Source organism: Canis lupus, chromosome 12 (assembly GCF_048164855.1).
Source record: "Canis lupus baileyi chromosome 12, mCanLup2.hap1, whole genome shotgun sequence".
NCBI lineage: Eukaryota > Metazoa > Chordata > Mammalia > Carnivora > Canidae > Canis > Canis lupus.
The window spans coordinates 5,628,202-5,642,625 of record NC_132849.1 but is presented as its reverse complement, the minus strand read 5'-3'; the positions used below and the strand labels follow the sequence as shown (position 1 = coordinate 5,642,625).

The 14,424-nt window shown below is 37.2% G+C and overlaps 1 protein-coding gene across 4 annotated transcripts in view; it reads left to right on the top strand.

Moving 5' to 3' along the window:
- The window catches only part of VPS45 (vacuolar protein sorting 45 homolog), a 74,405-nt gene that overhangs the window by 33,582 nt on the left and 26,399 nt on the right, over positions 1–14,424 (top strand). For 3 of the 4 annotated variants that reach the window (XM_072769346.1, XM_072769344.1, XM_072769345.1), the window contains exon 14: positions 6,680–6,811. In XM_072769346.1, coding sequence (XP_072625447.1) covers positions 6,680–6,811 — 132 coding nt within the window. Of the gene's footprint in view, positions 1–6,679; positions 6,812–8,232; positions 8,651–14,424 lie in introns of those variants that run through there. The other variant, XM_072769343.1, reaches the window with a different exon arrangement.

Sequence of the window (14,424 nt, the reverse complement as noted above, 5' to 3'; positions counted from 1 at the left end):
TTGGCCTCATCAGAACATCTACTTTTAAAATTCACCAGGGAAAGGAATGAAAAGGAAAAATGTCAGGGTGTTTGTTTGTTTGTTTTTTCCCCATCACTGTTCCTCCTTAAGCCAGCTTGAATAAGGAGTAGGAGGCTCAGGAAAACATTTATTAATGTTTTCATAACCAAATGTGACATAGTTATCTTTGTTAGGTACACAATTAAGCTATAAGAGTCTATCCCAGTATCTAAGTTTTGTTCTTATATTAATATAACCTACACCCACAGTTACCATCTGTGACATTTTCTTCCCTCTCCAGTAATACTCCAGAAAATACTCTGGTACCCTGAAATTATCAGACTAAAGGATAGTATTCTAACGCTCTTCTAGGAGCCTGCTTGAGGGGTGCCTGGTTGGCTCAGTGGTTGAGCATCTGCCTTTGGTTCGGGTTGTAATCCCGGAGTCTGGAGATCAAGTCTCACATCAGTCTCCCCTTAGGGAGCCTGCTTCTCCCTCTGCCTCTGTCTCTGCCTCTTTCTGTGTCTCTCATGAATAAATAAATAAAATCTTAAAAAAAAAAAAAAAGTGCCTGCTTGAGTTTATTCCTTCCCAGTTCTTGCCTTTCTTTCCCACAGAGACAGGTGTACTCTTGAGGCAAATTATAGGCAGAGGGCAGCTCTAGGGAAGAAACATCTCCAGAATGATCCTTGCTTAGCTGCTTTTTCAATTGACTTAGCAGATCAGGTGCCCAAGACAAAAATGTTACTGTCTGGTTCCTCTTGGTCACTGTACCTTTGCAAGGAAGAAACTTCCTTCCCATCTTCTTAATGAAATAATCTATGCAATTCATGAGTATTTACTCAAAATAACTGCATAACAAGTGTCAGTTTAGGGTTGCCTCTCAGCATAAAGAGTATTACGTATGGAATCTCACTATAAAAATAATACACATTTTCTGAGAATAGAATTTCATTTCAGCTTTGAGGATATTATTACTTCTGAACACTGCAACTGTTTTTTGTTTTTTGTTTTTTGTTTTTTGTTTTTCCTGTTTCTACCTGGGCTGGCCTCCAGATAGTTACATAGACTAAACAATTGGCAGAATGTCTTCTGTCTCCTTGGTGGCACATTCTTATAACATTGGATTTTTTTCTCCATAGAACTCATTCTTCATCAGTATTCTTTAATGAATATTAAACCAAGTATGACAGTATTTGAGAAGCCATTATCATCTCAGCTCATTCATACTTCTAGAACCAATATAGTGGGAAGAATTAAAAATTTATATTCTTCAAAATTTCATGTTGAAAAGAAATTGTCTATACCCATGAGGGTAATACTGTGATAAAAGTTACAGAGACTCATATCAGTATTTAAAATTATAGCCAACTGTAGCTTGGTAGATTCTTTTGGTCTATTCCTAAAGAATCTACAAGATCTGAACTTAAGTTCCTTTCCCCCTTCTGTAGAAATATTAGTCAGAACTGAAACAATACCCTCAGTTGGAGAAAAAAGAAGAGAACTTGTATTTTGCCTGAATATTCAGTCCTTGAAAAATGAAGAGTTCATCATACTTGGTAGCAAAATGTTACTATCATAATTATGCATTATTTCCTAAGCAAATGACCCTTCTCAACAAGAGAAAGCTGACCTGTAACTGGAGGCAAGGACTTGAAGAAAAAAAAATCTTGATGGTAGAGAATTTTAGTGATTCAAGTCATGCTTTCCTATAAGTTACAAAGAGCCTCTTTCCCTGCAGCCTAAAGCACTAGATTAACCCTGGATTAATAACTTAGCTTTATCTACTCCGTGATACTAGAGGAAATCACACAAATTATAGATTAGTGCCACTACAAACTCATTGTTTATAAACTCACTTGGGCCTTCCCAGGTACTCAAACTTTTATGCATGCTTAGTCTTTGTCTCTCTCCACAGCAGTTTTGAATGTTTTCCATTCGCCAAATCACCTAACCCACCCCAGCCCACAGCAGTGTTTCCTAGAGAAAAAAAATTGAATGTCAGACATTAACTCCCTCAGTGTCTAGCCCCCATAATTATTTATTCTTTCCGTATTTATAAACTTATTTATATATACCTACCTTTATGTCCTTCCTCCATTCTAAAGGAAATACATCCTTTTTTGGTACTTAGAGCTGATCATTCTGTCAGCACTCTAGTTTTAGACTCCTACCATTTCTTCTGAAGCCTTCCTGTAATGGTTATTTGCTTGTTCCCTCTCTCTCCTTGTCTAATATATTTTCAGCTTCTCCTCATTTAACTACTTTCCCACAGACTATAAGCATACTTGGGTTTTTCCTGTTAAACAAGCAATAAGTATAAAGCCCTTGAACCTGGGTTCTTCTCTAACCTGTGTCCTTTCTTTCACAGCCAAACTTCCTGGATGAAGCCACTGTCCTCTTCAATCCATGCACCCTGGCTTCTTACTCCACTATAATACATGAGACTTTTCTTACAAATTCATTATACAACAGCATACACAGCGGTCTCTTTCAATCCTCATCTTATTTACCCCACTGTGTATTTCACACTGTTAACCCTTCTGTTCTTAAAAGTCACTTGTCCCTTGGCCTCTACCTTCTGGTTCTCCTCCTACCTTTCTGACAACTTCCTTCTAAGTTGCCTTTGCTGGCTATTCATCTTGCTTATCCTGCAGCTGTTTAAAGACTCTCCAAAGCTCTTTCGATTCTCTTCTCATTCTATACAATCTCCCTAGGTTGAACTCATCTATTCCCCAGCTTCAGCTTTCACCAGTATTTGAGGAAATCATTAGGCTTAAATGTCCAGATAGATGCTTAGTGGACATCTCTGTTGGGATGTTCCACAGGTATCTCCAACACATGTTTTTGTCTTACTTTCAGGAAATCAGTCTTGCTTTTTTTTCTCAAACCTAAACCAGAAAATTTAGTTATCATGGACTCTTCCTTTATCTTCATCCTCCACATTTAATCATTGAGTAAATACTGAAGAGTCCTCGTTTTTTGGGGGTGGGGGGTGGTTTGGGGGTTTGTTTGGTTTTTTTTTTTTTTTTTTGGTCTCCTATATATACAGCCCCTCCTCTCCATTCCTGGTATTTCTTTAGTCCCATTTTTCATCTTCTCTTTCTAAAAGTCTTACAGTGTCCTTTTGTTCTCCAGCTTTTCCCACCTGCACCCCTCCCCCAATTCATTCTCACACAGCTGCCAAAATTGCCCTTCAAAAAAGCAAATCTGATCACTCTAACCTAAAACCCCTCAGTGACTCCCCCATGACCTATAAGACTCAAGGCCTTCCATGGTCTGGCCTCTGCTTATTTCTCCCTCTCTTTCTCTCATTATGTCTCTAACTTACCTGCTTTATTCCAAAGGAGTTAGGATGACTCCAAAGTTTTCATCATAAGCAACTGAAAAGATAAACTGGCCATCAACTAAGATGGGGAAATCTATAGGTGAAACACGCTTGGAGCAGAATTTAAACATTTGAGTTGAGAAATTTATTAAACAACCAAGTAGAAGAATCTAGTAGATAGATATTTAAGCCCGGCATTTAGGAGATAGGTCTACCTGGGCTGGAGGTAGAGATTTGGGAGTCATCAGCAGAGAGATGTGTTTAAAGCCATACAACTTGGGTGTGATCATCTAGGGATAATCAGTAAGTTTAATAGCACTTTCTACAATGATGGAAATGTGCTCTATCTCTGCTATTTTATAAGGTAGTCAGTCATTAGCCATGTGACTATTGAGCGCTTGAAATGTGGCTAGTTCTACTGAGGGACTGAGTATTTTATTTTATTTTAATTAATTTAAATTTACATAGCCATATGTGGCTAATGGCAACTACATTGGGCAAAGCAGATCTAGAGAGTAATTGTAGGTGAAGAAGAAAGGAAGACCAATGACTCCATCATTAAGAAGTCAGGGAGATGAGGTGAAGCCATCAAGGAACACTGAAAAAGAGCAACTAATGAAGTAAGAAAATCAAGAATCTGATATCCTGGAAGCCAAGTGAAGAAAGTATATGGAAGAAGAACAAGTAATCAACTTAATCAACTTAAAAGGACCAAAAGTGGTGCTGAAAGGAGGTGGAGAAATAGGTACTTTCTGAGTTGCTGGGAATGACATCTATAGAGTATCTTGGCAATATCTACCAAAATTTAAAATGCGCTCTAGATCCAAGATAAGGGCAAGGAGCAGAACAATGCACATTAAATGCATGTGTGTGTGTGTGTGTGTGTGTGTGCGCGCGCGTGCACGCACACACACTATACATATATATGTATATGTATGCAAATATGTATATATGCATATATTTACGTATATGTACACAAAGGTAATATCTCTGAAAAGACACATAAGAGACAAGTAGTAGTGTTTGCCTCTCAGGAGAAACTGAGGTGCAAGAACACTGGTGAGAGGGAAACTCACCCCTTTTGTATTTTATGTTATATGCAAACATTTATCTAGTCAAAAATAGTATATTTTAAAATAACAAAAATAATGATAGAATATGTAACAGTAGGTAATTCCTAAAGCATGGTAGTGCTAAATACATTGTTTCAGGTGAATTAGTCTAAAATGCTTCTTTTGTCTTAAAAAGTAAGTTTGTGGAGTGCCTGGCTGGCTTGGTTGGTTGGGCATCTGGCTCTTGGTTTCAGCTCAGGTTATGATCTCAGGGTTGTGGGATTAAGTGCCTTGCTCAGCATGGAGCCTGCTTGGGATTCTCTCTCTTCCTTCCCCCTCACTGCTCCTGCTCATGCTCTCTCTTTAAAAAAATAAAAAATAAAAAATAATGCTTAAAAGCATGATTTTAAGTTCTAGGTTCATACAGAAATGCCATGATTGACTACCTAATTCATTGTAAAATAACCACCTTTTCATCATTGGGAGCCTTTTATTGGGTAATCTGCAATTCAGAGATACTCTGAACATTTTTAATTTTTGCCATGGTATCTGATTCTGTTTCCATGAAGTGTCATAAAAATAAATACTCTGTTAATTCCTTTAAGGTGTTTTAGAAAGAGACAAACAAACAGAAAAGAAATGTAGGGTGGGTTTTTTTTTTTCATGATTTATACATAAGCCTGTATAATTAAGGAGGTTTCTATTTAATTTTGTGCTATAACCTCCAAAATGGATGCTTCTCTTGGATACAGTTTTAAATAATGTCCAATGAGTCATTTAATAAAATTACTTACTTGCTAAGATTAAGTAATTTTGTCTTCTTTTGATGGCATGAGAAAAGAAAAACAGGTAAACTTTAACAGTTTTGAAGTGATACGGTCTCCTTTTTTTGTTGGTTTTTTTAAGATTTTATTTATTCATTCATGAGAGACACAGAGAGAGAGAGAGAGGCAGAGACACAGGCAGAGGGAGAAACAGACTCCATGCAGGGAGCCCAATGTGGGACCCCAGGACTCCAGGATCACACCCTGAGCCAAAGGCAGATACTCAACCGCTGAGCCACCCAGGCGTCCCTCCTTCTTGATATCTACAGAAGGAGCCAATAGAAGGCCCTTACTTTTGTTTTGAAGCCATTTTGATAATGATTGGAACACAGTAAAACTACACAGTGCTACCCAAATGAGGCAAGTGACTGAGCTGAAGTGTTAGTATGTCCAATAACAAAACTATACTCAAGAGTTTTTTGTTTGTTTTCACAGGGTTGGTATTTTTTCCTTGGTTTATCAAAGGATTTGAGAACAAAGATTTTAAGAAGTGGAGTTCCTAGAAGTGCCATTAATTTATGTATCCCATTCTCTTTTTATACTCAAAGTACTAATGTTTCTAGTTTCCATCTATTTTTTTAAGTTTTTTGTTTGTTTGTTTTGTTTTTTTGTTTTGTTTTTTTTATTCATGAGAGATACATAGAGAGAGAGGCAGAGACACAGGCAGAGGAAGAAGCAGGCTCCGTGCAGGGAACCCAATGTGGGACTTGATCCTGGGTCTCCAGGATCACGCCCTGGGCTGAAAGCGGCGCTAAACTGCCGAGCCGCCCGGGCTGCCCCTCCATCTTTTTTAAAAAAAGATTTTATTTATTTATTCATGAGAGACACAGAGAGAGGCAGAGACACAGGCAGGGGGAGAAGCCTCCGTCCTGTGGTGAACATGATGCGGGACTCAATCCCAGGACCCTGGGATCACAACCTGAGCCAAAGGCAGATGCTCAACCGCTGAGCCACCCAGGCGTCCCTCTAGTTTCCATCTTATGGGAACACCCTAATATACTTATAGTTTCCCAAATACTTTAAGTCCTTGGACAGAGGCTATTGTAATGACACTGTATTAAGTATTTGACAAAGGACTTCTATATGAAAGGAATTGTGCAGTACAAGTATAAATTACTGCTATATTGATATCATGGCACAGTGAAGTACTTGGGCAGCCTCTCGAATATAAAAGTACATTTCTAGATTTGGTTCCAGCAAACACTATTGTGCTATTCTGAAATCCACAGCACAGAAATTATAAGACATCCGCTCATAAACAGAAAGCAAATCACTATTCAGCATTTCCTGCTCTGTTTCCTGCCAATTTCAGATAATTAAAACTTTTTTAAGCCTTTTATTCTATTCTGCTTTAATTCTGCTTCCTCCACCAAAAATGAAAGATTTAGAAATTAAAACTGCATATAATAGTAACACCAAATCTTTGCTTTTTTTCCCCTCTTATCCTATGATGTTAACTTTCTTCATTATTGCAGACCTCAGGATATCATTGTGTTTATCATTGGAGGAGCCACCTATGAAGAGGCTCTAACAGTGTATAATCTGAATCGTACCACTCCTGGAGTGAGGATTGTCCTGGGAGGAACCACAGTGCATAACACGAAAAGGTAAGGGAGAGCAATTCAGTCCTACAACTCTGTTCCCTTTCCTAGAGGATAAAGCTTAAATTTGTAAAGCTGAATAAACTGCTGTAGACCAGTGCATCAGTTCATAGTGTAATAATAAATTGTGTGAGATGAGAGCTCTAACTCCATGAGGTTCATAAATCACCTAATTAAGGTCAAAGACCTGAAGAGTAAAGACCAGCCTGTAATATTAATCTTATAGCCACAGACTGACACTCTGAAATACTGAAACGTAATTGAATTCTGTGAGTTTTTTCTTTTTTATTAATTACATTTATTCAGTTAGTATTTAGTAAGAAGAATACAAAGATGAATAAGATAAAGTCCTACTTTTAGGAAGTCATTGTCTATTAGGAAAGATAGAACAGGGATCCCTGGGTGGCTTGAGGGTTTAGTGCCTGCCTTCGGCCGTGGGCATCATCCTGGAGTCCTGGAATCGAGTCCCACATCAGGCTCCCTACATGGAGCCTGCTTCTCTGCCTGTGTCTCTGCCCCCGTTCCCCCCGCCCCGTCTCTCATGAATAAATAAATAAAATCTTAAAAAAAAAAAAAAAGGAAAGATAGAACATAAAAAATAACAAAATAAGTACCTGAAGAGACAGACCATAGAGCCATGGATTATTAGTGACTAAGAAAAATTAGTAGATGTTTCATGGAGAAGATAGTGCATATTCTGAACCTTGGGCAGAAAATGGACATAAGGAGGGAGAGCACATATTGGCAGACTTAACCACATGAACAAATTACTGAGGCTGTAGGCAACGAGCATAGAAAAAGAACAGCAAATAGTCACCCAGTTGGAATGTGCAATAATAAGTGAGAAAGTTGACTGAATGCCATCATTGTGAAAGGCCTTGAATTCCAGGCTGAGGAATTTTTACTTTCTAGTGTAGAATATGAAGAATCATTGGAAGTTATTTAAGCAGTAAAATTACAAAAGGGTCACAGTATTTTGGGAAGATTAATTTGGAAACTAAGGGTAGGGAACACAGGAGAAGGAGACTGGAGAAGTGTGGCATGATAGTTGAATTTAATGATTAGAGACCCTGAGATCCATACTGAGCCATGTACACATGGATACATTGGGAGTCATTAGAGGTATTTGTGTACGTTTTCCTTTTTTATTATTATTTGGCTTTTTTTTTAAGATTTATTCATTTAAGAGCACACAAGCAGAGGTGCATGGGTAGGGGCAAAGGGGTGGGAGAGGCAGACTCCCCATGGAGAAGGGAGCCCCACTCTGGGTTCCATCCTCCGATGCCAGGATCATGATCTGAGCTGAAGGCAGATACTTAACCGACTGAGCCACCCAGGCGCCCCTATTATTAGGCTTTTTAACATAACTTTTCCCTTTTATTATGGAAGTAATACACATTTATTCTGAAATTCTTTTTTTGTTTAAGATTTTATTTATTTATTCACGAGGGGCACAGAGAGAGAGGCAGAGACACAGGCAGAGGGAGAAGCAGGCTCTCTGTGGGGAGCCTGATGTGGGACTCATCCTGGACCTGGGATCACGCCCTGAGCCAAAGGCAAATGCTCAGCCACTGAGCCACCCAGGCATCCCTCTGAAATTCTTTTAATTCAGAAAATATAAAGAGAAAAAGAGCTCCCCTAATCTCATCATTGTTACACTTTGATCTTTTCAGACCTTTTTTCCTAAGTGTATAAACACGTATGTGAATGTATCGACAGAAAGGAATCTCTTTCTTGTACATTCTGTTTTTGACCTGAATTTTGTAGTCTTTGATTAAACATAAACATCTTTTAGTGTTAAAAATGTAATCATTCATTCATTAAACAAATATTAATTAAAAAAGATTACCTGGGTTTGAATCCTGACTTTTTCTCTTACTATTTATCAATTTAGGCAAATTAGTTAATGTCTTTGTCAGTTTCCAGGGCTTACTGGAATTTATATTTTATATATTTACGTATTTGCTTTTGATTTGCCAGTTCATATTCTTTGTCCATTTTGCAATTGGAGTATTCCCTTTTTTTCCCAATAATTTTTATTTATTACCTACATAATTAAGGATATTGACCATTTGTTACATAGTTTTACAAATCTTTTTTCCTTGTTTGATATTTTTGTTTTATATTATTCACAGTATTTTATTGTATAAAAGTTTTATTATATTTCACTTTTTACTTTTCTGTGGTCAAAATTACCAGTGATTTCTGCTTTGGTGTCATGCTTAGTTCTTTCCCAGCCAAAATTATATAAATACTAACCTCTCTTTGTCCCATGATATTTAGGACTTGCATTTAAATAAAGTTATAGCTTTACCATCTATCAAAATTTTATTTTATTGTAAACTGTGTGGTAGTTTCCTTTTACAATTTATAGAAATACTGCATATACGTACATATTTTATTACATACAGAGAAGCATACAAATGATAAGCAGACTGCTCAATGAAATATGACAAAATAAATATATAACTATGTAACCACCACCCAAACCAAGTAGTAGAATGTTACCAGCACCTCCAGAAGTCTCCCTTTTGCCACATGTCTCCTCCTTGTCACAATTCCCACAGAGTAATCACTATTATGACTTTTGTCACTATAGATTAGTTTTACCTGCCCTTAAAAGATACTTGTTAGAAGAATGAAGAAACAGGTTAAAAGTAATCTATTTCTGCCTTTCTCATAAATAATAAAGGGATCTTGGAAGGATCCTGTGAAGGATCTGTAATCAGCTTCCTCCCAACTGACAAGTTATTATTGTCCAGCATTTTGGTTCCATTTTGTTTTTATAATCTCCAAATTAGTCATCATCATTATTTTCAATTATCATTATTTGTTTAGATTTACCCATTTATTTGCCTTTTCCCCTCCCTCCTACTTTTTCACCCTGGCCCTTCTTTCTGATCCAATCTTCTTACTAAAAACATCCTTTAATAGTTCTTACAGCTACTTGATTTTTTTTTTTTTTCCTAAAAATATCTTAGGGGATCCCTGGGTGTCTCAGCGGTTTAGCGCCTGCCTTCAGCCCAGGGTGTGATCCTAGAGTCCCGGGATCAAGTCCCACATCAGGCTCCCTGCATGGAGTCTGCTTCTCCCTCTGCCTGTGTCTCTGCCTCTCTCTCTGTGTGTGTCTCTCATGAATAAATAAATAAAATATTTTTTAAAAATAAAATAAAAATATCTTAGTTTATAAATCTAGAAATCCAGGTTGATAATTTATTCTTAGCACTTAAAGGTCAGAAGACAATGGAATACTACTTTTAATTGTTGCTGTTAGGAAGTCTACTTTCAAGATAATTGTTTTTTTGGGTTATAGGCAATATATTCTTCTCTAATTCTTTTTTTTTTAAAAAGATTTATTTACTTATTTATTCATGAAAGACACAGAGAGAGAGAGGCAGAGACACAGGCAGAGGGAGAAGCAGGCTTCATGCAGGGAGCCCGACATGGGACTCCATCCTGGTCTTCAGGATCATGCCCTGGACCGAAGGCAGGCACTAAACCGCTGAGCCACCCAGGGATCCCTCTAATTCTTTTTAAGATTATCTTTTTGTCTTTGGTGTTCTGGTTTTAGTATTATGTATATAAATGTGCATTTATTTTTATTTATGCTACTTGGTATGAAAATTCATGTTTGGCATAATTACTGGAAATTTTCCAGTCATTATTTCTTTGAACATTGCTGCTTTTCTATTTCCTGTGTTCTCTCCTTCTGGAACTCCTATAAAGATATACGTTACGCCTCCATCTATTCTTTGTGTCTCTTAATCTCTCATTTATATTATCCATCCATATCTCTCTATGCTGCCTTCTGTGTAATTTTTTCAGATCAGTATTCCAGTTTAATAGTTCTGTCTCCATCTCTGTTAATTTTCCCATTCAGTTTTTAACTTCAAAAGTTATATTTTTATGCTTGTAATTTCGTTTTGCTTTTTTAAGTTTGCCTGTTTTTATTAATTTCTTCTATCCTCACATTTTCAGATCCTTCATTTTTCTTTGATCACATTAATTCTATACTCTAAAACACTTTCCAGTTCCTGAGCAATTAAATAATCTTTTGTGTAAAAGGAAGAAAGTGAGGCAAAGCAAAAGCTTTAGACTAGATTCTTCCAACTAGCCAGCTTTGGTATTTCTTTGTCTGACCTAACAGTATGCTAAGCAGTACATCGAATTATGTTTGAACTGATAGCCTTAGCAATAGAGGTTTTGATAAAATCTTGGACAGGATTGTTCACTGGCCCTAACAATGAAACTTTTTTTTCTTTTTTGATGAAACTTTTTAAGAAGGAGGGAGCTACTATGGTAATTGTCACCCTGGAAAAACTTTAGTTAATGTTTGCAATACATAAATGATCCAAAATCGGGTGTTTATCATTTATTTTTATAAAGATATAACCTCCAGTAAATAATAGTGAAATGTATCACTATCAGTAAAAAAAATAGTGCAATTTGTATTTCAGAATCAAGTTGGGGATCCCTGGGTGGCGCAGGGGTTTGGCGCCTGCCTTTGGCCCAGGGCGCGATCCTAGAGACCCGGGATCAAATCCCACGTCGGGCTCCCGGTGCATGGAGCCTGCTTTTCCCTCTGCCTGTGTCTCTGCCTCTCTCTCTTTCTCTCTCTGTGACTATCATAAATAAATAAACATTTAAAAAAAATTAAAAAAAAAAAAAAAGAATCAAGTTGTTGTAAAGGCTTAAGTAATCGAAAGCAACTTAGCTTCAACTTCTAATGGAAGGGCACCATTTTCATGATGAATGTAGGCTACCTTGGGTATTACTATCATATTGAGTAAGTTCACAACTCAATGTATTTTGAAATTTTAGACTCTAAGTAAAAAGATTTTTTTAAATTAGTTTTATAACTGGATTTAGTGGGGCTACTGTGAGCTAGCAAATAACCTTGATTCGGGAGAGAGAAAGTTTAATAATTTGTTTCTCTGAGTTGTTAGGGTTTAATTTTTGTGCAAGGGGTTTATTGTACAATTCCTTATGTAATATGTGGGTTGTTTCTTAAGGAAAAGTCCAAAGGAATAAGTAACACACAGCATTGATCCCAAGAGCTCTATAGCGCAGAAGTATTCTTTTGAGAGATTGGTGATCAGAAAACAGTATACTTTTAGATACGAGCGATGAGTGCCCTCCTTTTGTACTTGGAATCATGTAAAATGAGATATGGGCTGCCCCCACAACAATATGGTTTAGTAGGAATATTGGATTTCCCAATAAACAGGAAAAGAAATCACGTCTCATAGCTGGGAGTATGATGTGCTGATATAGAAACTACTGTCCCTCTGGAGTGGGAAATGTATGTTGCAGGATATTTCTGAGATGCAGGCCACTTGAGTTCCCTGATCTCTTAAGTAAAACTCGAGATCACTACAGGTTTATTTTGCAGTCAGATCCCAGTACCACCACTTACTTGTTATGATTTTGGGCAAGATACTTAGTGTAATGGTAGATAGGTCAAAATTGGTCTCTTGCATCCTAGAAAAATTACATGTACCCTTACCTCTGATGTAGCAATTTTAGTAACCTTCATCCTAAGTTACCTTCTATTTCTAAAATACATCAAGATTGGGAGTGCCTGGTTGGCTCAATTGATAGAGAATGCAATTCTTGATCTCGAGATCATAAGTCTGAGCCCCACGTTGGGCATAGAGTTTACTTAAAAATTTTTTTAATAGGGGATCCCTGGGTGGCTCAGTGGTTTAGCGCCTGCCTTTGGCCCAGGGCGCGATGCTGGAGTCCCGGGATCAGGTCCTGCGTCGGGCTCCCGGCATGGAGCCAACTTCTCCCTCTGCCTGTGTCTCTGCCTCTCTCTCTCTATGTCTATCATAAATAAATAAATATTTTTTAAAAAATTTTTTTAATAAAAAAATACATCACTATTACTGTGTATTAAAACAAAATCTTTTAAAAAAATAAAATAAAAATCTTAGTTGTAGGCAAAAAATAAAGGACAGAAATCAATTCTTTCCTCTCTCCCTTATATATTTCCAGAAATTAATTTTTGTTGAGAGAATGTGCTCTGTGTAAGCTTCATCATAAGCCAAAAAGTATCTGAAGATATATGTCCGTTAGATTTTTTTTTTTTTTTTTGTCCGTTAGATTTTAAAAGGAGATATACAGTAGTTGAATCTGAAATTCAACTTGCCATTCAAAGTTATAATTTAAGGCTGGTCCAAGTGCAGTGGTATTTACAATTAATTGATCACAGCAAGTTACAGATTTCTTGGGGCACCTGCGTGGCTCAGTCAGCCTCGTGTCTGTCTTAGGCTCAGGTCATGATCCCAGAATCCTCAGATTGAGCCCTGAGTTGGGCTCCCTGCTCCGTGGGGAGCCTGCCTCTCCCTCTCCCTCTGCAGTTCCCCCTGCTTGTGCTGTCTCGCATACTCTCTGTCAAATAAATAAATAAAATATTTTAAAAAACAAAATAATGATTTAAGCTGCTCTTTTCCTTAAGTACCTTTTTTTTAATTGAGATATAATTGATATATTAGTTTCAGGTATACAGCATAATAGTTTGATATTTGTATATATTGCAAAATGATCACCATGATAAGTAATTAACATCTATCATCACATATGGTACAAAATTTTTTTCTTGTGATAAGAACCTTCAAGGCTCTCTTAGCAACTTTCAAATATACAATGCAGTGTTATTAACTATAGTTGCCAGACTTTACATTATATCTCCATGATTTATTTATTTCATTAATAGAAGTTTGCACTTTTCAACTCCCTTCACCCATTTCACCCACCCCTTCACCCACTGCCTCTGGCAAGTACCAATCTGTTATCTGTATCTGTGAGCTTGTTTTGATTTTATTTTGTTTTGCTTTGTTTTAGAGTCCACGTATAAGTGAGATCATACAATATTTGTCTTTTTCTCTGATTTATTTCACTGAACACAATGCCCTCAAGGTCCATCTGTGTCTTTACAAATGGCAAGATTCCATCCTTTTTATGGCTATTATTTCATTGTATGTATATGCATCACATTTTCTTTATCCGTCCATATGCATCACATTTTCTTTATCCGTCCATCTGTTGATGGACTCTTCAGTTGTTTCCTTATCTTGGTAGTGAAAGTAATTCTTAATGAACATGGGGGTGTGTATATCTTTTTGAACTAGTGTTTTTATTTTCTTTGGGTAAATACCTAGAAGTCAAATTGCTGGATCCTGTGGGAGTTCTTTTTTTTTTTTTTTTAAGAGAGAATTTTTTTTTTTAAGAATTTTATTTATTTATTCATAGGGACAGAGAGAGAGGCAGAGACACAGACAGAGGGAGAAGCAGGCTCCATGCAGGGAGCCTGATGTGGGACTCGATACTGGGACCCCAGGATCACGCCCTGGGCTGCAGGAGGCGCTAAACCGCTGCGCCACCAGGGCTGCCTCCTGTGGGAGTTCTATTTCAAATTTTTTTGAAGAACCTCCATACTTTTTTCCATAGTCACTGCACCAATTTACATTTCCTCAACAGTGCACACAAATTCCCTTTTCTCCACATCCTTGCCAACACTTGTTATTTCTTGTCTTTTTGATAATTGTCATTCTAACAGGTATGGGGTAATAGCTCATCCTGGTTTTGATTTGCATTTCCCTGATGACTACTGATGT